This window comes from Alternaria viburni (genome assembly GCF_023758015.1).
Source record: "Alternaria viburni strain BMP 2772 chromosome Unknown scaffold_32, whole genome shotgun sequence".
Taxonomy (NCBI): domain Eukaryota; kingdom Fungi; phylum Ascomycota; class Dothideomycetes; order Pleosporales; family Pleosporaceae; genus Alternaria; species Alternaria viburni.
The window spans coordinates 189609-213149 of record NW_026055801.1 but is presented as its reverse complement, the minus strand read 5'-3'; the positions used below and the strand labels follow the sequence as shown (position 1 = coordinate 213149).

Here is a 23541-nt window from a genome sequence, read left to right as displayed (position 1 = left end):
ATGAGCCGCTCGTTTAACGTCCACTTCCCGATCGGCGCATGCACCTAAACCTTAAACCCCTGCCCAAACGTCTGCCAAGTAGCGTCAACCGCGAGATCGCGTCGCCGACACCAGACAACTGTCGCGCTGCACCACAACGTGCGCCTCAACCACCAACCCTCCACCACCGCACAGAGCTCTCCCAATACTCCTTTCATGGTCGCGTAATAGCATGATTCAACTGCTAGCGACACCTACGCGACCATGCATCTCATTAAACCACAGTGGTTAACTCATCCCGGTGGGTGCACCCGCGCATGCATGCCCTTTTCTGCTAGCATCTTGCTGACATGCATTCCTACTAGGCGAACAGAAAGACTTTGAAGTATACAGCTGCCACGTTTCTCCTGATGGATCGCGCCTGGCCACGGCCGCCGGAGGTTCGTCAACCCACCCTCGATTCCCACGCGATGCGCTGCACCTCAGAATATTGCTAACACGCATCTATAGACGGCTATGTACGTGTCTGGTCTACCGAGGCCATCCTGAATTCCAACGACCCCTCGTATACGAAGCCGAAGCAGCTCGCGGCTGTCAGCAACCATTCCGGCACCATCCATGCGGTCCGCTTCTCTTCCAACGGCAAATACCTGGCGTCTGGCGCAGATGACAAGATAGTGTGTGTCTATGCGCTCGATAAGAATGCGCCGACGCATACGGCGTTTGGTGGGTACACGTTAGGCAGGTACAAGAGACGTAGGCTGATAGCATTCCAGGATCCAACGAACCGCCGCCCGTCGAGAATTGGCGCGTCATTCGTCGCCTCATAGGACACGACAACGACGTACAAGATCTGGGCTGGTCATTTGACTCGTCAATCTTGGTATCGGTGGGGTTGGACTCGAAAGTGGTAGTCTGGTCTGGGCATTCTTTTGAAAAGCTGAAGACGCTATCAAACCACCAGAGTCACGTCAAGGGCATAACATTTGACCCCGCCAACAAATACTTCGCTACAGCTAGCGATGACCGCACCATCAAAGTCTATCGATTCAACTCCCCGCCCCCGAACGCCTCGCAGCAAGATCAGGTCAACAACTTCGTCCTGGACCACACCATAACCGCACCCTTCCAAACCTCCCCGCTCACCACATACTTCCGCCGCTGCTCGTGGTCACCCGACGGCGCACACATCGCTGCTGCAAACGCTACAAATGGACCAGTCAGCTCCGTCGCTATTCTTGCGCGTGGAACGTGGGATGGAGATATCAGTCTGGTCGGCCACGAAGGGCCTGTTGAAGTAACCTCGTTCTCTCCAAGGCTGTTCTACCGCGATGAGCCACGGCCTGAGAAAGACGGCACCATTAACCAGCAGACGGTTACCATTGTCGCTTGCGCCGGACAAGACAAATGCCTGAGTGTGTGGAATACGAGCTTCCCCAGGCCGTTCATGTGCTCGCAAGAGTTGGCTAGCAAATCTATCTCCGACTTGGCATGGTCACCAAACGGAGAGACGCTATACGCAACGAGCTTGGACGGCAGCATAATGACTCTTGTTTTCGAACCCGGAGAACTCGGCTACCCAGCGACATTTGCGGAGAACGAAAAGACACTCGCTAAGTTCGGTGCCGGAAGAAGAGTTGGTATCATCGAGGGCACAGACGCGCTACTTCTGGAAGAGAGCAGTAAGAGTGGGGAGCTGAAAGGTGTACAAGGCAGGATGGGTGCATTAATGGGCGACGGAGGTGCAGTTCAACCACCGACTATTACGAACGGCACCAACGGCGTCACTCCCTCGGCAACTCTCACAAACGGATCGGGCGCCGCAGCACCACCACAGGCCCCGGCTGAGCCACCCCCAGACGTGAGGGTGGAGAAGCTCAAGCAAAGAGTGACTGTCACCAAGGATGGCAAGAAGCGTATAGCACCTATGCTCATGTCATCCTCGTCCGGTGTTGGCGAGTCTTCGTTGCCTCAAACACAGCTCCTTTCTGCGACGACAACGTCAGGCGGCAGGAGTGACAATCCCCACAACATTCTAGATCTTTCAAAGCCCTACGATGGTTTCCCGAGAGGCGGACTTGCAACCATGCTGATCGGGAACAAGCGAAAATTCGCCGAAATCGAAGGCGATGAGGACCGGCAAGTGGAGAAAAGACTGGCTGGTTCGGTGAAGCCTGGAGGCGCAGCAATCGTGATAAACAGTGAAAATGGTCTTGTCCCTCCCGCTGCTGCAGCTGCTAAGAACAACGAAATGACAGAGCCTCCGAAAGTCCTCAGACCGGCCATCGTCAACCCTTCTATGGCCCTTGCCCAAGTGCGGTTAGCCGTGCCGAAAGTGAGAAGCGTCATCGTGCGAACTATGGACGGCAGCGAGCCACCGCAGAGTGGTGTCGATGCCAACACAGGCAAAGCAGAAATACCAGACACGGTCGTTCTAGAAGCGCGTAATGCCAGCGGACCATCGCGGACGGGACGGCCACAAGACCACGACCCTACGCGGTTGACATGCACCAGCAAAGGCCAGTCACTTTGGCAAGACTTTTTACCAAAGGCCGTGCTCTTGGTGACTGGCAACACGAACTTATTCGCGGCAGCATGCGAAGATGGATCGGTATACGCATGGACGCCAGCCGGCCGACGGACGCTCAACGCCATGGTTCTAGAAGCTCAACCAGTGATCATGGACTGCCGCGGCTGGTGGCTAATGTGCATAACAGCAGTTGGCATGTGCTATGTCTGGAATCTCAAAACGATGTCTGCACCCCACCCACCCATCTCCCTAGCACCCATCCTCGACGTAGCAGCTTACGCCCAAGGACCCCACCTCACTCGATCCCCCGGTATCGTCTTCGCACGTCTCAACTCAGCCGGCCGCATCACAGTAGCCATGTCCAACGGCGAGGGCTACGCCTACAACCCCGACATGTACATCTGGCAACGCATATCTGAACCATGGTGGGGCGTCACAAGTCAGTACTGGAACTCCACCGATTCCTCCGTCGGTAACATCCGCTCCTCAAAAGACAAGAACGCCGCACCCAAAGAAAAAGACGATCAGGTCTCCATGGAAAACATCTCAGCAGGCATCATCCCCGCGCTCGAGCGCAACACAACAAACCAATCCCTCCTCCAAGGCCGCGCCTTCCACCTCCAGCGCCTCATCAAGATCCTCGTTTCTGCAGAAGGCTACGAGACGTTTGAGAGCTCGGCCAGTGTTGCTCATCTTGAGAACCGTGTCGCTGCTGCCCGTACACTGGGTGCGAGGGAAGAGTTCAAGATCTACCTCACCATGTACGTCAAGCGTCTCGGTGCCGAAGGACTAAAAGGAAAGATCGAGGAGCTCCTACGCAGTCTTATGGGTAGTCTGGTATCAGAAGAGGAAGAAGGCAACGACGAGCAAGACGAAGCGATGAAGGAGCCCGAGGAGATTTGTGGCTGGAAGAGGGAAGAGTTGCTCAAGGAAGCTGTGTTAATCCTAGGTAAGTTTCTCGTCCTTTCTACGACATGGCGAACCCAGTATACTAACTTCTCACGCAGGAAAACACCGCGACCTCCAGCGTATAACAGTGCCCTACGCGCGTCTTCTTGGTATCGTGGCTGAAGGCCAGCGTCAAGATGACCAAGCTATGATCACGGATATGTAGCTTTCTTCTCTCATTTGTTGATTCACTTCTCCTTTTGTACTAAAAGCATCACTATGGCGACACAAGGTGGCTTGAGGGTTAGGCAACATGTACGTCAGGCGTCCATTGGCGTTGCTGGGAAGAACGGGATCGCCTTTTTTGTGGTCGGGAAAGGAGTGGATATTCACGTAATTGTAGAACATTCTTGGTGGCGAAACGGAAGGCTATCTGTCCGCGGGTGCAGCTGCATATTTCAAATGAAATTAGCAAGGGTCGCTTGTCACAAGATATCGCAGTGCAAATTGAACGTGCCTAAGATTTCGAAATAAAGTTATTTGAATCTCACTCGCACGGTATCTATCCAAAACTCCACACAAACATCTAGAGCACCTCCCACCCAACCCCCTCTACTTCCTAAACAAACTCGTCTGACTCCCCACCAACGGATTAGGCTGAAACTCCATATCATTCCCGCCCCCTTGCGCAAAAAGCGGCACACTATCATCATCAACCCTACTCCTCGGCTTCATCTCCTCCCCCCTCGCAATCTCAATCGTACTAATCACCGGCAACGCCAACAACAGCAACGGTAGCAACTGCCCGAAACTCCAGTTGCCCTCAGAAGGGCCCACGAGATGAACGGACTGCGGTGGATGACCGAAAGCCTGGGACTCGAGAACGACGCGTATGGTTGCCCCGACGCCCATGGCGAGACACGCGAAGAGACCGACGACTTGCACGGTTTTGAGCCATTTGGGGTTTGAGCGGTTGTGCAGGTACCATGTTGCGAAGCCGAAGGTTAGGACTTGGCCTGCGATGACGGCGATGGTGCCGGCGATGGAGAGCGCGGCGTTTCCGCTCCGGCCTTTGCTTTCCACTTCCCATACACATGCAATGGGTAGTCTGGGCTCCATGTCTTTCATCACCGTCTGCAGGATGAAGACCCCCGAGAGGATGCCCAGGAACATGTTTACCAACATGAGGATCTGCCGGATCCAGCGTAGCACCCAGTCGCGCTTGAAGTCGTTGACGAGGGCGAGGAGGGTGGCGAGGTTTGTAGCGGTGGAGAGGAGGGAGAGGAGCCAGATGATGAAGAAGTGGTAGGGTACCATTGTTTTCATCTTTGCGAGGCCGACGGATTGGATGCCGATGCCTGTTAGGATTTGTTGGTCGGAGAAGGATTGCAACAGTTTGCGGCTGATGGGGGCGGAGGTGGATTTTCGGAGGCCGAGCAGGATTATGGTGGCGGAGAGGAGGATGGAGAGGATGTTGGTTATTATGAAGGAGAGGAGGGTCTGGGGGGTTGGTGTTAGTCGGGAGGAGAGGAGGATTGGGAGGAGGGGGACGTACGCCTGCACCTGCTACTCCCGCGTCGGTGTTTGTCGTCTCGGGGACGGTGGAACAGTTGAACGCCATGGTGGTGTCTTCGCTCTTCTCTGTTCGGGTGGTTGTGGTGGTGTCGAAGAAGTGTAAGCGCGTCAGGCCAGCATGCGCGGAGTCGTGTTGTGGTGTCGCGAAGTTCAAATCGCAGTCGCAAAGTCGCAAATGCGCGCAACAAACAGAATGCCGTTAAAGAAAGAGTCGAGTCGACCCGTATCGCGCAAGTTCACCAGGAAACCAACAAGAGACCGAGAGCGAAAGTGAAAGTAACAGAAAGCAAGACCCTCAGCACAGCCTCACACAATGTCATCATACCCTACCAGGATCCCTCCCTCCATCGCATCTCCCATCTAATTTAAGGCATGTAGGCGAATCCGCCAAATCCGCCATTCCCATTACCATCCACCATCCCAGGGGTAAAAAGATCGACAGCGTGAAACAAGGCGGTAATGCCGGCCAATAGCCGATCTTTGCCCGTTGACATCTGTGGCGTAAGCGCGCAATCTGCGACAGGTGCTGGGCCAGTTAGAGATGCGGGGTAGGATATTCCATGGTTGGACGATGGTGGTGGGTTATGCGTTGAGGATGAGAAGAAAGTGGAGTTTGCAGGCGTTTTTAGGTGCGAGGGCGCTTGCGCAGGGGAGAGGCGGGCGTGCAGGAAGGGTCCGCCGGCGTGGTGCGTAGCGTGGAGGCGGATGTTGGCGGATCTCAACTTCATCGGCTAATTTTCCAGTTCTTGATCTACACCTTTGTTCAGGGTCAAGGATGTTTGTATAAATTGGCTATCGCTAAGTTGCATGCGGTGGTGCAAACTATCTAGCAGTGCTGATACATCTGTTGCGCATCTCGTCCATTTCACTCCTCCGAAGGCGCGGACGCCGGCTTACTCGTCGGCGCATACGCGCTCTTACCTCTGATCTTCGCACCTTGGAGGTAAAACCAAACTGGCACAGGTATCATCGCAGCAGCGAAACATCCAAGTAGAGTCGAAGCCCATTCAACGCCCATACCCTCGAACATCTCTTTCGCGAAGAGAGGAAACGCTGCTCCCCATATGCTACGAAGGAACGTATTCGCTGCGATCGCCGAAGCGGCGAACTAGGCGAGATGTTAGCAAGAATCTCGAATTACGGGGATGCGAGCTCTTCTTACCATGAGATAAGCGTCGATGATATAGTTGAACGACTGCAAAAAGATGCTCATGATGCCGAATCCGATTAGCAATCCAGAGCACGTAGGCACGATCCAGTGGATGTCCGCGCGATATCCGGTCCATCCGAACCAGAATAAACCTCCCGCAAAGGCAACACCACCCACGATAACCTCCGGTAACCGCCACTCCGGGATGGGAACATTGTTGTTAGCAGCAAGCTTCTTCTGGTACCCCGGCTGCCTCGCAAAGATAAACACGCCAGCGAACAACTCCCCAATGATCATTCCAAAGAACGGCAGACCACCTATACCCGGGTTCATACCATGGACGCCCTGGAATACTATCGGGTATGCTGTGAGGAAGAGATAGAGCAATCCGTAGATGAAAGCGATGTAGATGCTGAGCAGCAGCACAATACGTTCCGTAACCAGCATCCTAAGCGGCCTCGAAAAGTTCTTCTCGATAAGTTCGCGGAAATCAACTTCGATCTCTTCTTGCTTGGCGTGGATGCCCCAGTTCTTCGTGCGGCGGCGCAGTTCGGCGGCTTTGGCGACGAGGATGATGGGTGGGTAGGATTCGTCGAGGAAGAGGAGCATGAGGGTGAAGGAGGCGAAACCCATGAAGGACCTATAGCAAGATGGTCAGCGTATTTGTTCCTGATATTGGGGACACAGGCAGTGCTTACACAAGGTATTGAGTCCATCGCCAGGAATTCGACATGACTATGAAGCCGCCGATGAAAGGAGCGAGGAAGGGACCTGTGAAGACCATTACGCTGAACAGACAGATTGCTATTCCACGCGTCCTATTGGCGAACATGTCGGCGAAGACTGCTGCAACAATCTATGTCCATATCAGCACCTTTGCCACATCCATGGAGATTTCGCACAAATGCTTACGGTAATCGGACACGCGCCAAAGAACCCCGCGAAGAACCTACAGATCAAGATGGTCTGCAAATCCTTCGCTGTCGCGCACGCAATGTTGAAGACCGAGAAGCCAAACGATGCCACCACAAGCGGCAATCTCCTTCCTTTGAGCTCCGAGAAAGGCGCCCAGAGAACGGGTCCCGTCGCGAAGCCTAGGATGTACAACGAGGTGCCCAGCGTAGCGACCACGTAGCCGACATTGAACTGTAGCTCGATAGCTCTCGTCGCGGTACTGAATATCGAACTAGCGAATGAAGCTGTGACTGTCGTAAATCCCTATCCGCATGGCACACCAGGTCAGTCTAAATCCATGACATAAAGCCTACCGCGTTTCTCGATGCGATATTCGACTTACCAGCATAAGCGCAGTACACAACTTCTTCCCCAACGCCCAATTCTGCGCATGCAACGGGTCATCTTCTCCATCGAACTCGACGACATAGTCTTCCTGGTTGCCTAGAGGAGGAGGATACGGTTTCCCTGCGCCGAACGCTGGTAGTGGGCGAGAACGCGTAGACCTGCTGCGGAAGATACCGAGGCCACCACGGGCGCCTTCGCCGACTGTTTGCGAATGCTGGCTCTTCGACGTGTGGACGCGGTTCAAGGAAGAGACATCGTGGCGGAGGGCTTCGACGTCGGTCTGAGGATTTGTCTGGGATGGGGAGGTACGTGAGGTTGAAGTGGCCGCTGTGCTTGATGAAGATCCGGTACACAGTACACCACCGTCCTTCTCGTTGTCTCTCTCTAGAACTCCGGCCTGGACATGTGCGAAGCTGTCTGGGCTAGGATCTCGCTGCGCCATCTTCTGCGTGTAGCGGTCGTTTGTCGTCCAAAATGACTACAACGAGTCCAGTGCAACAACGGATACTGCGATCCCATGCTATACATATTTCATTCTTCACACATGTTTAGCGGTCAGTATAGTAGTATGTTGAACGTCCGTTCCTCCGCGCCGAACTCCACAACAATGCTGATCCCAGAGCGCGAGCATCGGGGATATAAAAATGCACCGACGAAAGAGACATTGTTATTCGCCAGAGCGGATTATGCGAGTCTTGCGAGTCATAAGGAATGTTGCCAATGTTTCGTATAAATCCTATGCTACTTTATATCCTCAACTGTTGGGAATCCCACAGACTGATGGTGCTGATCACGGCGTTTGGGGCGCGTTGTGTGGTTGGTGTTGATCGATGGTTGGACATCATGGCGCCGTGGAACCCCCGAAGGCACATCGACCATGACTAAGAAAGCAGCGAGCCAAGCCTTCTCTAATGCTTTGTATATAGGGGGCATGCTCCCGAGTCGGACTTTGTCCATCGATGGCAGGCAGTCCACGTAACAGTCGTTCATGTCGAGGTTTGGCAGCCCGCCATTCTCCGCGTCGCGGCCCAAGTTCCAAGACGTGTCATTGCGCTAGCCCACCTACCGTTACTACTCGACTTGGGCAGTACCTATATGAGCCACATACTGATCAGGCTTACCGTTACCACGTTCACGCCTCTCCTATGTGATTCAACAAGTCACAAATGCATGTAAGACAAGATATGTTGTTGTCCCGCAGTGGGAGGTGGTATCTCTACCATGTCGTGATTTTTGGTATTCGTCTAGCAACTGCTCATAAAGACGTGAAACCGTCCGTCATGATCATGCATAGTCTTCATCAAAAGGTCATAAAAAGGGCGCGTCAACAAGAAGTATCTACAACTTCTGCATGGCGACGATGTCGGTGGACTGGACATGGTCCTCGAACTCTTCGATCTGTTGCTGGAGCTCGTCGAGCGAGACCTTGTCGTCCTCGACGACCAAGTTGATCTGGAGCTTCTTGATACCGAAACCGACAGCAACAAGCTGGGAGGCACCCCAGACGAGACCCTCCTTCTCGATGGAAAGAACGTTCGCCTTGAGCTCGTCCATGTTTGTCTCGTCATCTGAACAGCGTTAGCATGCAAGCCCATTGGCAGATATGGGAAGACACATACCCCATGGCTTAACGTCCATAGTGACGATAGACTTGGCAGCAGGCTTGACCTTGCCGGCCTTCTTCTTGTTGTACTCGGCCAGACGCTCCTCCTTGATCCTGGCAGCCTCGGCGTCCTCCTCCTCGTCATCACTGCCGAACAGGTCGACCTCGTCATCGTCGTCCTCAGCCTCCTTCTCAGGTGCCTTGGCGGGGTTGAGGGTGAGCTCGGAGGACTCGGGGCCGTAGGCGGTGAAGTCCTTGGTTGGGTCACCAGGGAGGGAGTCGAACTCGCCCTCGAAGGTGAGCATGTGGTTGTACCAGCGCCATGCGTATGGGTACTTCTCAGGCGCGGGGATCTGCTTGATTTGCTGGTAGACCTTTACATCGGCCTGCGATGGGGAGTAGCTGGGGCATGTTAGCCAGTGACTCCTTCATGGTGTCTGGATAAGAGGCAGAAGGAGGGAAGATAGATCAGAGTTGCGACAAGCGCGTGGTTTTGTATTCAGATAGCGGGGTCTTAAGCCGCCTCATTAACACGGACCAATTGTTCTCATCATGAAAACTTGGGGGGTGCGACGCAATGCAGGGGAGGTACAAAGCGGGTGGAGTTGTATGGCGGGGTAGGAACTTACCCAACAATGTAGCTGCGGGTCTTGACATAGTTGTTCAGGAGAGTCAGGCCTGCTTCGGAAACGAGATCGGTGAAACCCATAGTTGCAGATGTGGTTGCGAGTATGGTATGGGAGAATCAAAGGTGTTGTGTTGAGAGAAAGAGGGACGGCTGCAGTTTTTGATGGAGGCTGGAGGAAATTGCACTGCGAAAAACGCGCTAGCCTTGGCGCTAGCACGTGCCCCTCCCTGCCCGCGACAGTCACGAACACGAAGAGTCAACCAAGTCATACTCGTGCCAACCTTTATGCATCTAGATCTTGCACATCATTCTCACGCGAACCGAGTGTCGTCTATCCACCTCGGCTTTCTCGTTCTGGTCGTGGATGCTGGAAGCCTGGAGTGATTGCTCGTAGACGCGTAGAATTCTATCGAACCACCGCGCATCTTCGCCGAAGCCTGTGCTCCCGCCATCCGTCACGAATATAATGATACCATCTCCATCTTCTCCAAACTGACTTTTGCTTGCTTTTTGACTCCGACATCGTCATGCTGACCAGTAGAGCACGCATAGCCGCGAGGCGCATCGCCTCCCCCTCGACCTCACGATCGCTTCCCATCCGCACATCACCATCATGTCTCAACGCTTCCGCGATACGATTGCCTCAGCAGCAGAAATTCCTAAGACCACTCGTATCGTCACGAAGCTATGCCACCAATGGAGGCCGACCACACCCTCCAGGTGGAACACATCGCATGAACCTGGGTGGCGAACCGGAAAAGCCTGCGTTGGAACAATACGGTGTGGACCTTACCGAACGAGCGCGTGACGGCAAGCTGGATCCTGTCATCGGACGAGACGGCGAGATCCAACGTACCATACAGATTCTATCGAGACGAACGAAGAACAACCCCGTCCTGATCGGCTCAGCGGGAACAGGAAAGACTGCCATCCTTGAGGGCCTAGCCCAGCGAATCGTCAAAGGTGACGTGCCAGAATCCATCAAAGACAAGCGCGTCATATCTCTAGACCTCGGATCCCTCATTGCCGGCGCAAAGTTCCGCGGAGATTTTGAAGAGCGCCTCAAGAGCGTCTTGAAGGAGGTTGAAGAGGCGAAGAAGGGTGTCATACTATTCGTGGATGAACTACACACGTTGCTGGGTCTGGGCAAGGCAGAGGGCAGCATCGATGCTAGCAACCTTCTGAAGCCCGCCCTCAGCCGTGGAGAGCTACAACTCTGTGGGGCAACAACACTCAACGAATACCGACAGATCGAGAAGGATGCGGCGCTTGCGAGACGATTCCAGCCAATTCTAGTTGGCGAGCCGACCGTGCAAGATACAATCTCCATATTGCGCGGCATCAAGGAGCGATACGAGGTTCACCACGGAGTCCGTATTACTGACAACGCCCTAGTCGCCGCCGCTGCATACAGCAACCGTTACATCACCGACCGTTTCCTTCCCGACAAGGCCATCGATTTGGTAGACGAAGCCGCGAGTGCCCTGCGCCTCCAGCAAGAGAGCAAACCCGATGCCATTCAAGAACTAGACCGTCAAATCATGACCATACAAATCGAGCTGGAATCGCTGCGGAAGGAGACAGACATTGCCAGTAAAGAGCGCCGTGAACGCCTCGAGGAATCTCTGAAACAAAAGCAAGAGGAAGTCAAGGGCTTGACCGAGAAATGGGAGAAGGAGCGAGCCGAGCTTGACGAAATCAAGAACGCGCAAGAGAACCTCGAAAGGGCAAAGCTCGAGCTCGAACAAGCCCGTCGAGAGGGTAACTTCGCCAAAGCCGGTGAGCTTCAGTACAGTAGGATCCCCGAGTTGGAGCAGAAGCTCCCAAGAGACGAGGAGGTCACCGCAGGCGCCAACCGACAGGGCTCATTGCTACACGACTCTGTCACTGCCGACGACATCGCATCCGTGGTTTCACGCACGACCGGCATCCCGCTCTCCAAACTCAACTCTGGCGAGAGTGAGAAGCTTATACACATGGAAGACACCCTACGGCAATACGTCAAGGGCCAAGACGAAGCATTGAAGTCGGTTGCAAACGCCATTCGTCTGCAGAGAGCTGGCTTGTCCGGCGAGAACAGGCCCATCGCTTCCTTCATGATGTTGGGACCGACTGGTGTAGGAAAGACCGAAGTCTGCAAGAGGCTGGCGGAGTATCTGTTCAGCACTCCCCAGGCTGTCATTCGATTCGACATGAGCGAGTTCAGTGAGAAGCACACGGTCTCCCGCCTCATTGGCTCACCTGCAGGCTATGTTGGATACGAGGACGCTGGCCAGCTTACCGAAGCTGTCCGACGAAAGCCCTACGCGGTCCTCTTGTTCGATGAATGGGAGAAGGCTCACAAGGATATTTCCACGCTTCTTCTGCAGGTACTTGACGAAGGCTTCCTCACAGACGCCCAGGGACACAAGGTCGACTTCCGCAACACCATCATCGTCATGACATCGAATCTGGGTGCTGATATTATCGTTGGTGACGACGTGCTGGATTCGGCTGGAAAGGAATCTAGTGAGATCTCACCCGCAGTACGCAGCGCTGTGATGGATGTAGTGTCCGCCACATATCCACCGGAGTTCCTCAATCGTCTCGACGAATTCATCATTTTCCGCCGTCTGTCACGCGAAGCGCTCAGGGATATTGTGGACATCCGTCTCAAGGAACTGCAGCAGCGACTGGACGACCGCAGGATCGTGCTACAATGTCCGGATGAGGCCAAGCAATGGCTATGCGACAGGGGATACGACCCGAAGTTCGGTGCTCGACCGCTAAACAGGCTCATTGCACGTGAGATCGGCAATAGCCTCGCGGATAGGATAATTCGTGGAGAGATTCGCAGCGGAGACACGGCCAAGGTCGCCATTAACGCGGAAGGCACAGGTCTCACCGTTGCTGCCGCATGAAAACAGTATGACTAACGACGATATGACTGTATAACAGACTGTAAACTGTACTATTGCATGTACATAATCTAGCATCAACGGCGTTTGTAGGTAGAACATTTCCTCTCTGTAGATTGCACCAATGCACGAGATTCTCTTCTTTGATTCAGTATCCCGCGGCAGGCATGCGTCGCGTAAGCTGCCATGCGCGACTTCCTCTTTCATCCCAACCCACACAGCTTGGTATTCTCTCACCTCACCGACACTCAACCCCATCAAAGTCATCATTCTCGGTCGCCGCGATGGCGCGCAACTCTTCATACCGGAATCGGGGTAGTCGCAGCAGTGCTACCTCGCGCGGAAATCGCAGTAGTCAGAACCGCCGCACACCCACCTCCACTAGCAACTCGCATGCATCGTCCACGCGCTCTGCTTCAAGCGTGCCTGCAGGGCCGAGCAGATCGCGTGGAGGCGTTGAGCGAGGACCGTTTCCGGATACCTCAGTGGACACACCTTCCGAGAGTCGCAATGCCGAAGAAAACGACGACACATTGATCGAGGTCATCATGGCCGTTGATATGACACCACGTGGTACAGTAGGATGTTGCTATTACGTGGCAAGAGACGAGAAGCTGTTCTTCATGGAGGACATACAGTGCGGCGACGTTGATGTCATTGACTCCCGTGGGTTCTTGCTATCTTGATGCCTAGACCCCATGTTAACCAGGGCGCAGTGAGAACATTCATCGAGCCCACCGTGATCCTAGTATCGACGAAGATTGACGACAAAGTCATCGAACGGTTCGATCCAGAAGCCAGGAGCGACTGCGCAAGTAGCGACAACGACCAATTTCGCCTTCCATTCCTGCTAGAAGTGAGACCGCCCAATGAGTTCTCCTACGATGCTGCAAAGAACAAGCTTGTCAGCCTTCGCCTGGGTGACGAGTCTGGTACTCGTGTCAATTTCAACATCCCAGGAGAGCTTGCATCAATGAACCATCTGGATGAGGAAGGCACGTTGGGCCAGCAAGGACAACTACTCCGGCTAGCAGGATGGATCGACCTTGACAGCCGTTCGACGGTATTCTCGCACTTCCCGTGGAAGATGCCTCGCTAATACTGCACAGGTCGGCTGCGCTGGAGCTCTTATATCGTATCTTCAACGCAGACGCGCTGCAGCGTATCTTCCTGGCGATCGCTCAGCTTACCTGATGTTCCGCATCACGACACTAGAGATGTTCAGTCTTCGAGAGACTATGTTCATTAACGCAGATACACTTCATTCTTTGCAGATTATGGGTGCTGAGTCACATCCGCACTCGCATAACAAAGGGCCAACCAAAGCCAGCTCCGGCGAAAAGGAAGGGCTCTCCGTGTATGGGCTATTCCACCATCTCGCTCGAACACCACAAGGAAGGTTTCTGCTTCGGCAACAGTTCCTGCGCCCTAGTCTCAACATCGATATCATCAACGAGAGGCTGAGCACGATAGGGGTCTTCGTTCGACCGGACAACGATCCCGCCCTCCAAGCACTCGTGCAGAACTTGAAGAACATCAGCAACATGCGTGCTATGATGGTCAACCTGAGAAAGGGCGTGGGCGGCTCAACGAAAGCAGGCGGAGGCTTTTCCAAGAGCATATGGACATCCATAAGAGCGGTACGTCTCGCAATACCCACCATCGTACGTCATCAGACTGATCGTGGTAGTTTGCATTCCATGCCCTCAAGATCAAAGACACATTACAGGATATTCTTGGCGGTGAAACTTTGGCTATCAGGAACAAGGTACATACAATCACTAGCCTGATGATCACCACGAGACTGTGCCAATAGACTGTGGCGGTTCATACGATTGCGATATTGACATTTGCAGGTCTTCGAGAAATTCGAAGGTTACCATTTAGCTCAGATCGGAAGGAAAATCAGCGAGACCATCGACTTGGCCAGTTCGGCAGAAGAAGGTCGGACTGTCATCATGCCCGGCGTTGACGACGAGCTGGATCAGATGAAAAGGACTCTGGACAGTCTTGACGACTTCCTCAACCGAGTAGCGCGGAAGCTGTCTGAGAAGATGCCGTCTGACATCCGTAAGTCACACTGTTCCTGTCTATCTCAGTTTCTGCTACCTTGGGGTTACACCGAATCAAGAGCTGACCAGATTAGGCGCCACTCTCAACGTCATCTACTTCCCGCAAATCGGGTTTCTCTGCACCACTCCCGTCAATGAACTGAGTGGTGATGCCGTTTATCAAGGCACCTTCGACAGTCCATGGGAGAGAATGTTTGCCACTGAAGAGCAGGTCTACTTCAAGAACAGCGAAACTCGTGAGATGGATGATCACTTCGGTGACGTGTACGGCATCATCTCGGATCGCGAGATTGAGATCAGCCATGAGCTCGCGCAGTATCTGCTGCAATATGAAGAGCTACTGACATCCTGTTCAGACGTATGCGGAGAGCTTGACAGCCTCCTGGCATTAGCACAAGGTGCGAAAATCTACAAGCTTTGTCGCCCTCGAATGACCCACGACAATGTCATACGTATCAAGGGAGGCCGGTGAGTCTACTCATCGTGGACGCGGCATGCAGCTACTGACTTCAGTCTAGCCATATCCTGCAAGAGCTCACAGTATCATCCTTCGTCGCGAACGATACGACTCTAAGAGGCGGGGAGGGCGATGGAGCTTCGGAGGAAGACGCCGATGATAGCTATGGTACCGGTACCCAACCGATTACGAGCTCTGCAAGTCGCTATACCTATGCGCATAAAGATAGCGCAAGCATGCTTGTATTGACTGGGCCCAACTACTCAGGAAAGAGTGTGTACCTGAAGCAGGTAGCGCTCATCGTATACATGGCCCACGTTGGATGCTGCGTTCCAGCAGATAGCGCAAAGATTGGGTTGACGGACAAGATTCTTTCCAGGGTCACGACGCGCGAGACGGTGTCTCGTGTTCAAAGCGCTTTCATGATAGACCTTCAGCAGATTTCACTCGCGCTGAGTTTGGCGACGCGCCGCAGCTTGCTCATCATCGATGAGTTCGGCAAGGGGACAGAGTCGAGCGATGGCGCTGGTCTGGCATGCGCAGTCATGGAATATCTGTTGAGTTTGGGTTCAGAGCGACCAAAGGTCATTGGCGCTACGCATTTCCATGGTATGTGAGCTTGATATTCGCATGAATCAGCTGCTAATGTCACCAGAAATCTTTGAGATGAACTTGCTTAAGCCGAGGCCCGCTCTTGCGTTCGGGCACATGGAAGTGCGCATTGATGCCGAAGCGTCGGAAGTCAACGAGCAGATAACGTATCTCTACAAGTGAGTTCACTAAGATGCTAAGAGTTGGAATATACTGACAGCATTCAGCTTTCGCGAAGGTCGAAGTACCTCAAGCTTCGGCACATGGTGAGTTGGTAGCTATCGCCACTACTAGCAATTCCTAACTCCAGAACAGCTGTGCCGCAATGAACGGTGTACCGCCCGAGATCATCCAGCGCGCAGAAAACCTCATCCTTCTTTCCGTTCGGGGTGAAGACCTGGTAGCCGCATGCTGTCAGATGCCCGAAGATGAAGCTGCAGAACTCGAGGAAGCGGTACGTGTCACCGAGTATTCGGAAACAACATCTAATGCGGACGTAGGAGCAGATCGCGAGGGACTTCCTTGAGGCCGACGTCTACCAAGACCCAAAGAATACTCTGGCGGATATACTGACTGTATCCACGACCACAGATTCGCGCAATTAGTATTGGTGGAGCTGATCTGGATGTGGGGCACGTGGGGCGCGTACAGGACAGTGACATCAGACATGGAATACGTGAAGATCAACAGTTCGTGTGAACTTGATGCTTTACTACATCATACAAAATGCATTAAGATAGCCGAACCATGCGCGGATTAATCATTCCATCATGCAGCATGCATACCAAAAGACTACCAAGATCACCGTGCCAAACCTTGCAAATGCCTATCCAAACAAGAAACCCATCGCTCCAATCCAATCAGCCAAGATAGCAGGTAACCCCCAAGACGCCAGCGCCATCATCCAAACAAACAAGATAAACGATCAACCCCAGACACGACCGACGCCCTCAACCCAAACTAAGAACTCCACCGTCCGTTTCTGCGCCATCCATCGTGCGCCGATTAATATTACCACATCCATCCATCGTCCATCTACCGCCTGACCTCAAAATCCCGAAACGTAACCTTCTGATCCGTAACATCGCTCCCACTATCACATCCATCCCTCGGACTAACACTCGGCGTCGCATTCCCATCCGTCAGCGCAAAGATACCAATAACCGTGCCCGTAAAATCCCTCGCACTCAACATCCTCGTATCTACCACATCGACCTGGTTCCACCGCCTATCTCTTTCTGGATCGCGGAACTCGAGCGCATACCGCTCTTCTGCGGCTATGATGCGGAGGTCGACGGCGGTGGAAGAGCGGGAAACGGGTTCGGGGTAGGAGGCAGTGTATTCGTAGTCTTTGGATGCGTCGACGAAGTGGACGTGGATGAGGCGGGTGGAGAGGCAGACGGAGATGCTGGCGTGGCGGAGGGGGTCTTTGTAGATGGTTAGGCCGCCGATGGCGTTGGAGTGGGTGGCTTCGTTGTCGAGGAGGACGGTGGCTGTTGCGATGGTTGTTATGCTTCGTTGGCGGCGGGCGAGTAGGGCTAGGGGTGCTGATGCGGCGGAGAGGCTCGAAGTGGTGGGTGTGAGGGTTATTGAGGAAGCCTTCTTGTAGGGTCGTCGTAGGGGCTTGTGCAGGTATACGTCGTCGATGTGAGGCTTGAGTTGCCGGACATTCTTGAGCAACTGTGCAGCGGCGAAACCCATCTGCACTGTGCGCGGTGTGCTGAACGACATCTGTGGCTGCTCTATCGTGGGCCATTCATCCTGCGGCCACTCGACTGTTGTGAGAAAGGTCTCGCGTCCCATCGGTGCTGACTCCTGGTCTCCTCGTACACCTAAAACTGCCGCCCACCATTCCCCATTCACGTCTTGGAAGATCTCACCGTGGCCGATATTCTGCACATACTCGTTCGTGCCATCTGCAGTCAGTACAGGATTATGCGGACATCGCTCATACGGGCCCCATATATCTCTCGAGCGTGCCATTGATAGCATGTGGTGTGCGAACGTTCTGCCCTGTGCTACAAGTAAGTAATACCAGCCATCTTTCTTGTAGATATGGGGGCCTTCGGCATCGCCATCTGGAAAGGCACCCAAGATTTCTCGGGTCTCAGATAAGGCTTGTCCGGTATTCACATCGATCTCAAATTGCTTGATCGTGCAAGTAGGCTCCCTTATGCGGTTCATCATCCATGAGCCCTGAATGTAGGCGCGATTATCGTCATCGAAATAGAGAGAAGGGTAAATGCCGTAGAACTCAAAGGGTATCGCATCGCTCCAGACATCCGACCAGATGTCTCTTGTGTGAATTAGGAAATTGTCTGTTCGCCAGTTGTTGCTTTCGGGATAGCAGTTGGTGCAGACGATGTAGAAGGTGCCGTTGTGATAACGGATTGTGGGTGCAAATAGGCCTCCGGATGCTACCATGACATTGCCGTCGTTAAGCGGCATCGCCGCTGTAACAGCATTGCTCAGGTCGAGTTGTGAGGTTCTATTGATTGCGTTGCCTAGAACGCTTCAGCCGATGCCCACATCTTTGCAGTATGCGCACATAAACGAACCAATGTGTTTCCAGTCTTGTAGATTTGTTGATGCATATATCGGAATACCTGGGAACAGATGAAAAGAAGAAGTTGCGAGATAGTAAATTCCGTTCACAAGGACGACAGATGGATCAGGAGCGAAGCCAGGTATGATGGGATTCCGGAACATGCTTCAGGCTTTCAGTGTGCACAGTGAGACAGCGAGACAGCGATCGAGAGGTTTGCAAAGTTCGGAGGATGACGCGACGTGGACTGAGTCGCGTCGAGCGGTTCCGATCGGAGAGAATTACCAATTGCGGGCTTGATAGCAAAGTGGATTCGGTGTTCGGTGTCGGGTTGGATTGCTACTGCCTTAAGTTGGAATCCCACTCTGTCGTGCTGTATTACTCCATGGAGAAATCTGCGTCCCGTGTTTTGCGCCTCCGTTTCACCACGGAGAAATATGGAGCGCTATACCAAAAGCGTAACGGAGTCGCTCGCTCCACCGCCCATTCGGCTGTAATCCGCGAGCCACAATCCCCGGCAGTTGACAAATCGTGAGTAGCGCGTATGCATGATTCGGGGGTCGCCATTTCGCCGTGGAGGAATTCTAGGCTACCTCGAACGCTGATGCGAGTGCAGACGAGTAGGTGGCTCCGCGACGCGAGTATAAGTATCGCGACTGCAACGACGTTTCCATGTAGTTCTAGCGCATTATTCAGGTTGCGAGCGATTTTTTTTCTGGCTTTTCATCACCACACTGATGATGCTTAATGTTGGAGGGGTCGGATGATGAGACTGCCCACGACAAAAATGCACCAATACGGACCAGGGATCACAAACGTTATCATGAAAGCCTAGGTCTTCGCGATCTTGGGCAGCGAAAACGAACGTTGGCTTGGTAGATGTTGCTTCGGGTTTCTCTCGGATCGGTGGGTCGACTATTTCGGGACGGATGTTTTCTCATCTTCCCGCTTCCGATCAACTATGGTTTGGAGCTTGTTTTGGTCGGCAGCATCATCCCTATCCTATTCCCGCATCCTTGGATCATTCGAATCGAACGACAGCTAACGGCGCCGTTGAGATAAGCGCATGCGATCGGGAAGTACCGAATGCTGCGATAAGTGTCGGTATCCTCATGGCTGCATTTGACGATGACTGTATCGCAGACAAGATCGGTCGTCTCAAGGTAGACATTCTTGGTCGTTTGCATTATATTGCTGGACTCTTCGTCCGGGTCCTCGACAGCTCCAGTGTGTTGCTTTCATGAGAAGAGCTCATCGACCCACTGGATACGACCTTGGTGAGTCGCGCGCTTCCGTACGTGTCGCGGAAATCATATCCGACAAACTGCGGGGTATGTGTTTGACTTGGTGGTGGATTAATTGGCCTTGTTTCGTAGGTTGGGCGACAACACCACTCCTGCTAGGATGCCATGATCGTTGCCGGCCAATGGTCTTGCGTACACGCCGGCTATGGTGAATCATACAATAGAAGTGACTGGGGATGTCGCGTGCCCGCCCTTGCTCAACTACCGCCCCCAGTGCTGATGGCCACCACAGGCACGTTACACCTTCCCGAGTCTCATGTATAGCTGAGGTTTTACGGACAGCATGCGAAAGCCATGACGGCTCTTTGTAAGTTCAACGGGCGAAATTACGAGTTTGTACCATTGCACAAGAAGTGGCAATACAAAAGGAGGGCATGATACGATCCGAGGGTGCGTCGTACATCGAACGCTTCGAAAGCGTGAATTTGCGCTGTACACTGATAGTACGTCTTGAGTACACTGGCGAGTAGTCTAAAAGCCGCGATTATGGTCGAGCTCCTGGGAGACGCGGGAATCCAGTCTCGATAGCACATCCAAGAGGGTGAGGAACAATGACTTCGCGCGTTCCTTCAGGGATGTGTTATCGGTCTCTTGTACAATGTTGAGTAGAGTCGCGCCCATGCGTCGAATCATTTGCACCTGCGATGTTGTCAGTGATACTGCTTGGATAAACATGAAAATAAACCTACGCAAGGCTCTCCATTTACTTGAAGGGACTCGAAGGATGCTTCTGATAGTATGCGGACCATGTCACTGGCGACATCGATCTTTCTCAACGCAATCCCGTATGCCCGGCCAGGAACGCCTAAGTGCTCAGCTACTCCGCCATCGTAGAATCTTTGGAGCAGCACTAGCTTCAGACAGTAGTAGGTGACGCATAGATTTACTCTTTGAATGTCAAAGGCCCGTTGAATCCTGGCCATGGTTGCTGGATCAGATGTATTCGTGGTGTCCGGCACCTTGACATCAAATCGGAAGTGATCGATCATGCCGATGAACTCGAGGTAGTCGGTGATGACTATCGTGTGTTGAGGGCCAACCAACGCAGAGCCATCCGTTATGCCTTCGTTCCAAACATCCAGAGTGTCGAACTTGATGATTATGTCGGATGCTTTCGTCCATAGGTCTTGGCAAAGATCGAATCCCTGGCTGACCATGCTCTCTATATCGAGGGCGTTTGGAGTGGTCGAGTAGTCCAGCAAAGGCGCATCGGATGACGGACGGCGCCAGTAAGATGTGGTGATTTTAGCTCCTACACAAAGGCGATGAAGCGATATTGGACGACTGATCAGGATGGATGCGGACCTGTCGACAGCATGAATCTGCCAGAAGATGTTCTTCAACAGATGTTCCTCCACTGGGTCAAGATTCTCGAATGAAGATTCTTCGTAGAGCCGCATTTCTTGTGTCAGGCGTATGGCTTCCCCTAGTACGTGCCAGCCTAACCTCGTCTTTCCAATAGCACGCAAGGCGTTGGCATGGTAGAATCTCGTCACCAGAGCGGTATAGTCGGGCTGCTCGATATCTTCAAGATTTATGTCAAGTCAGCCAAAGTCTTCGTTCAGAACGTTGAGAACGTTTCACAAACCGTAATCTTGATGTAGCTTCAGCGTCTCCCGTGAGGCTGTAAGGAATTGACGTCCAATCTCTTCCCGCATCGGGAAAACGGACGCAGGTAGCATGAGAGCCGTGCACGCACAAATTGCTGTCACGAGTGTGCGGTTACGTGATGACACAATATCTCCAGAATCGAGCCCTGGTGATTGCGATGCTGATGAGGGATTGAGAACGCCGTGGGCTCCATCACCTTCCAAGAGGGGGACCATGGCGCGAATGGACGGTTCGTGAACAGTGGGTGCTATAGGAAAGAGGTAATGCATATACAAGGTGATCAACTGATCCGCAATGATGTGGGGTGCAAGCCCCGTCTGTAGTTGCACGTAAGGTGAGGACTGTGAGCGTCTCGCGGCATTCGAAGAAGCGCCTCTTGACCTGCTTGTCGGGGTCTGCACTTGGATTGTGGGATTGCCAGAGCGGACATCGCGTTGGTTGGCCTGACTAGCTGCAGCTGACATCGATCCATGATCAGAAATTCTGAAGGTCGGTTGCGTGGTCGCATCTCGTTTGCGCTTTGGTCCTCTCTTCTGAGGTGCTATTGTGTAGACACACTCCAATCGAGAGATATGGCAATTTGAACATGGTGTAGATATTGCATCGCACTACTGGTGTTAGCGAAGTTTCTAGATGTGCCTTCTTCCGGTTGCATGTGCGTTCAATGTCTCACCCTGACTTTGCGACGTTTGCAGGCATCGCAGGCTCTTTTCGTGACAGGTGCGTTCGACCTGGCGGTGTCATCAGGCACATTCACATCGCCATATGAAGCGTCTGGAAGTTCGTCTAGAGATGTCATCGGATGTGTTGTGGCTCCTGAAGACTATAAGGTGCAGGCTGGATGGTCGCAGGGGTAAATCTCCGTGGAGAAATGAGGATGGGGAAATTCAAGATCTTCCGGGGTCGGCGAAACTCCGACGGTAGGCCATGTTGAGCGATAGCGCCCCCACCCCTGCGCATGACGTCGCGACGCTGTTCATGCATCGCGACTTGCTGAAGTCCTTTTGCTGTCGCGGATGTCGTCAAGCATGAGTTGAAAGCGACGAGAGACGTATTGAGATCGACTCAGTGAATTCGTAGGGGACGCCAGTTCCACAATTCTCTCTTCCTTACGCCCAGCCTCCCGAGCAGCGCAACATGTCATCTCATGGTGCTCGTGCGGGCGCGATGCAACTCTTCCAAGGTTGCATCGATCTCCTAAATGAAGGATAACGCTGATAGAATAACTCCACGGAGTGTTCGTAGAATGGTTTGATCTGATCTGTAGGTATTGAGGGTTTTGCAAAGGTCAAAGCAGAAGTTGCTAAAAGAAGAACCTGTTGATGCGCTGCTGACCTAGCTTTCTCTTCGTTTTCCTTCACTCGTCATGGATTGCGACAGTGATTAAATGATATCAAGTCCAATCAGATTTCGGCAATGACATGATGAGGACGACGTAGGTATGGTGAAGCTTAAGGTGATTCAGCTGTCGTTGAGCCAATCATCGTCGACCAGTGACTTACCGAAGATTTCGACGCCAGCATATGGAAGGGCCTCTAGGCCTGCAATTGTTTCCAAATGCTATACAAAGTTGCAATAGTTGCGAACATTCACAAATATTGCGAACAATGGCAACTCCATGGATAGCTAGCATCATCTTATCACGGCACGTTGTCTATTCAACACCGAGCGTGCCCGCCTCCACACGCCGAGGCGACGTTCTAGACACGACGAAGCAAAACGAAGGATCTTCCAGCAGGACATTTGTCTTTTCTGACTTGCTTCGTAACAACCACGACTTGACTGTTACAGCTGTTACTCAAGTGACTTATGCATGGAGCTGATGTCTTGGGACAGGGCCGCATAATTCGGGACGCAATCAACCGTTGTGCATCGGGTCTGTGCCTTACGATACCCATACTATACTCCTTGCTCAAGGATGCAGGTCGAGGCAAATGAATTGGTACTGCTGGAAGGTCCAACCTCTTGTTCGGTAGCCGTTAGACTTGAAGCAAGATTGATGCTTGTTAGATCCTACTTTCCCGAAGGAACGTGGTACGCGTACCCGTGCCATAATTTGATGCGCCGACCACACAGTAAACCGGGGGGACGACTGGATCGAGAGTCTCGTATTTTTCAATGGCGTGAAGAGGAGGGGCAACAGCGCGCGATGAGTACGTGCAGTGGATGATGAAACATGATGCCAAAGTACAATCACCAGAACAGCATTCCTTCCGATGAACAACAGGCCAGTGAACAGTAGCATCGAATGTAACGTGTTCCACCCAAGACGTTTCCAGATAGTATCATCGACTGTGTGCCGGTCTCTTCGCTCTCCGATTTCGACGCCACAGAACCCAACCTCGAGCCTCCCTCTTGCTGATACCAGTGCTCCCCATGCCCTTGTCCGGGTTGAGGTCTGGATTTCGA

At 53.0% G+C, this 23541-nt stretch overlaps 8 protein-coding genes across 8 annotated transcripts; 3 read left to right on the top strand and 5 right to left on the bottom strand.

The window, feature by feature from the left end:
- Positions 1-243: 243 nt before the first annotated feature.
- Positions 244-3623, top strand: HIR1 (HIR complex subunit; the record flags this gene model as incomplete). The annotated part of the gene is made up of 5 exons (XM_049359507.1): positions 244-280; positions 345-419; positions 490-705; positions 756-3458; positions 3517-3623. The coding sequence occupies 5 exons, from the start codon at positions 244-246 to the stop codon at positions 3621-3623; spliced, it is 3138 nt and encodes a 1045-aa protein (XP_049206038.1).
- Positions 3624-4009: 386 nt separating this feature from the next.
- On the bottom strand, positions 4010-5018 carry J4E79_010671 (uncharacterized protein; the record flags this gene model as incomplete). Its single annotated transcript, XM_049359506.1, has 2 exons — positions 4010-4897; positions 4953-5018. 2 exons carry the CDS (start codon positions 5016-5018, stop codon positions 4010-4012), a joined length of 954 nt encoding a protein of 317 aa, XP_049206037.1.
- An 819-nt stretch (positions 5019-5837) lies between these two features.
- Positions 5838-7866, bottom strand: J4E79_010670 (uncharacterized protein; the record flags this gene model as incomplete). The annotated part of the gene is made up of 5 exons (XM_049359505.1): positions 5838-6080; positions 6135-6762; positions 6821-6968; positions 7076-7268; positions 7420-7866. The coding sequence occupies 5 exons, from the start codon at positions 7864-7866 to the stop codon at positions 5838-5840; spliced, it is 1659 nt and encodes a 552-aa protein (XP_049206036.1).
- Positions 7867-8762: 896 nt separating this feature from the next.
- J4E79_010669 (uncharacterized protein) lies at positions 8763-9736 on the bottom strand (the record flags this gene model as incomplete). The annotated part of the gene is made up of 3 exons (XM_049359504.1): positions 8763-8992; positions 9044-9429; positions 9657-9736. The coding sequence occupies 3 exons, from the start codon at positions 9734-9736 to the stop codon at positions 8763-8765; spliced, it is 696 nt and encodes a 231-aa protein (XP_049206035.1).
- A 446-nt stretch (positions 9737-10182) lies between these two features.
- On the top strand, positions 10183-12555 carry HSP78 (chaperone ATPase hsp78; the record flags this gene model as incomplete). Its single annotated transcript, XM_049359503.1, has 1 exon — positions 10183-12555. The coding sequence occupies one exon, from the start codon at positions 10183-10185 to the stop codon at positions 12553-12555; it is 2373 nt and encodes a 790-aa protein (XP_049206034.1).
- Positions 12556-12836: 281 nt separating this feature from the next.
- J4E79_010667 (uncharacterized protein) lies at positions 12837-16277 on the top strand (the record flags this gene model as incomplete). The annotated part of the gene is made up of 11 exons (XM_049359502.1): positions 12837-13218; positions 13269-13615; positions 13662-14192; positions 14243-14320; positions 14409-14622; positions 14699-15092; positions 15143-15690; positions 15737-15851; positions 15900-15938; positions 15988-16126; positions 16173-16277. 11 exons carry the CDS (start codon positions 12837-12839, stop codon positions 16275-16277), a joined length of 2892 nt encoding a protein of 963 aa, XP_049206033.1.
- Positions 16278-16707: 430 nt separating this feature from the next.
- J4E79_010666 (uncharacterized protein) lies at positions 16708-18120 on the bottom strand (the record flags this gene model as incomplete). The annotated part of the gene is given in 3 exon segments (XM_049359501.1): positions 16708-17565; positions 17627-17690; positions 17708-18120. The coding sequence occupies 3 exon segments, from the start codon at positions 18118-18120 to the stop codon at positions 16708-16710; spliced, it is 1335 nt and encodes a 444-aa protein (XP_049206032.1).
- Positions 18121-19992: 1872 nt separating this feature from the next.
- J4E79_010665 (uncharacterized protein) lies at positions 19993-20678 on the bottom strand (the record flags this gene model as incomplete). The annotated part of the gene is made up of 2 exons (XM_049359500.1): positions 19993-20160; positions 20211-20678. The coding sequence occupies 2 exons, from the start codon at positions 20676-20678 to the stop codon at positions 19993-19995; spliced, it is 636 nt and encodes a 211-aa protein (XP_049206031.1).
- Positions 20679-23541: the final 2863 nt, after the last annotated feature.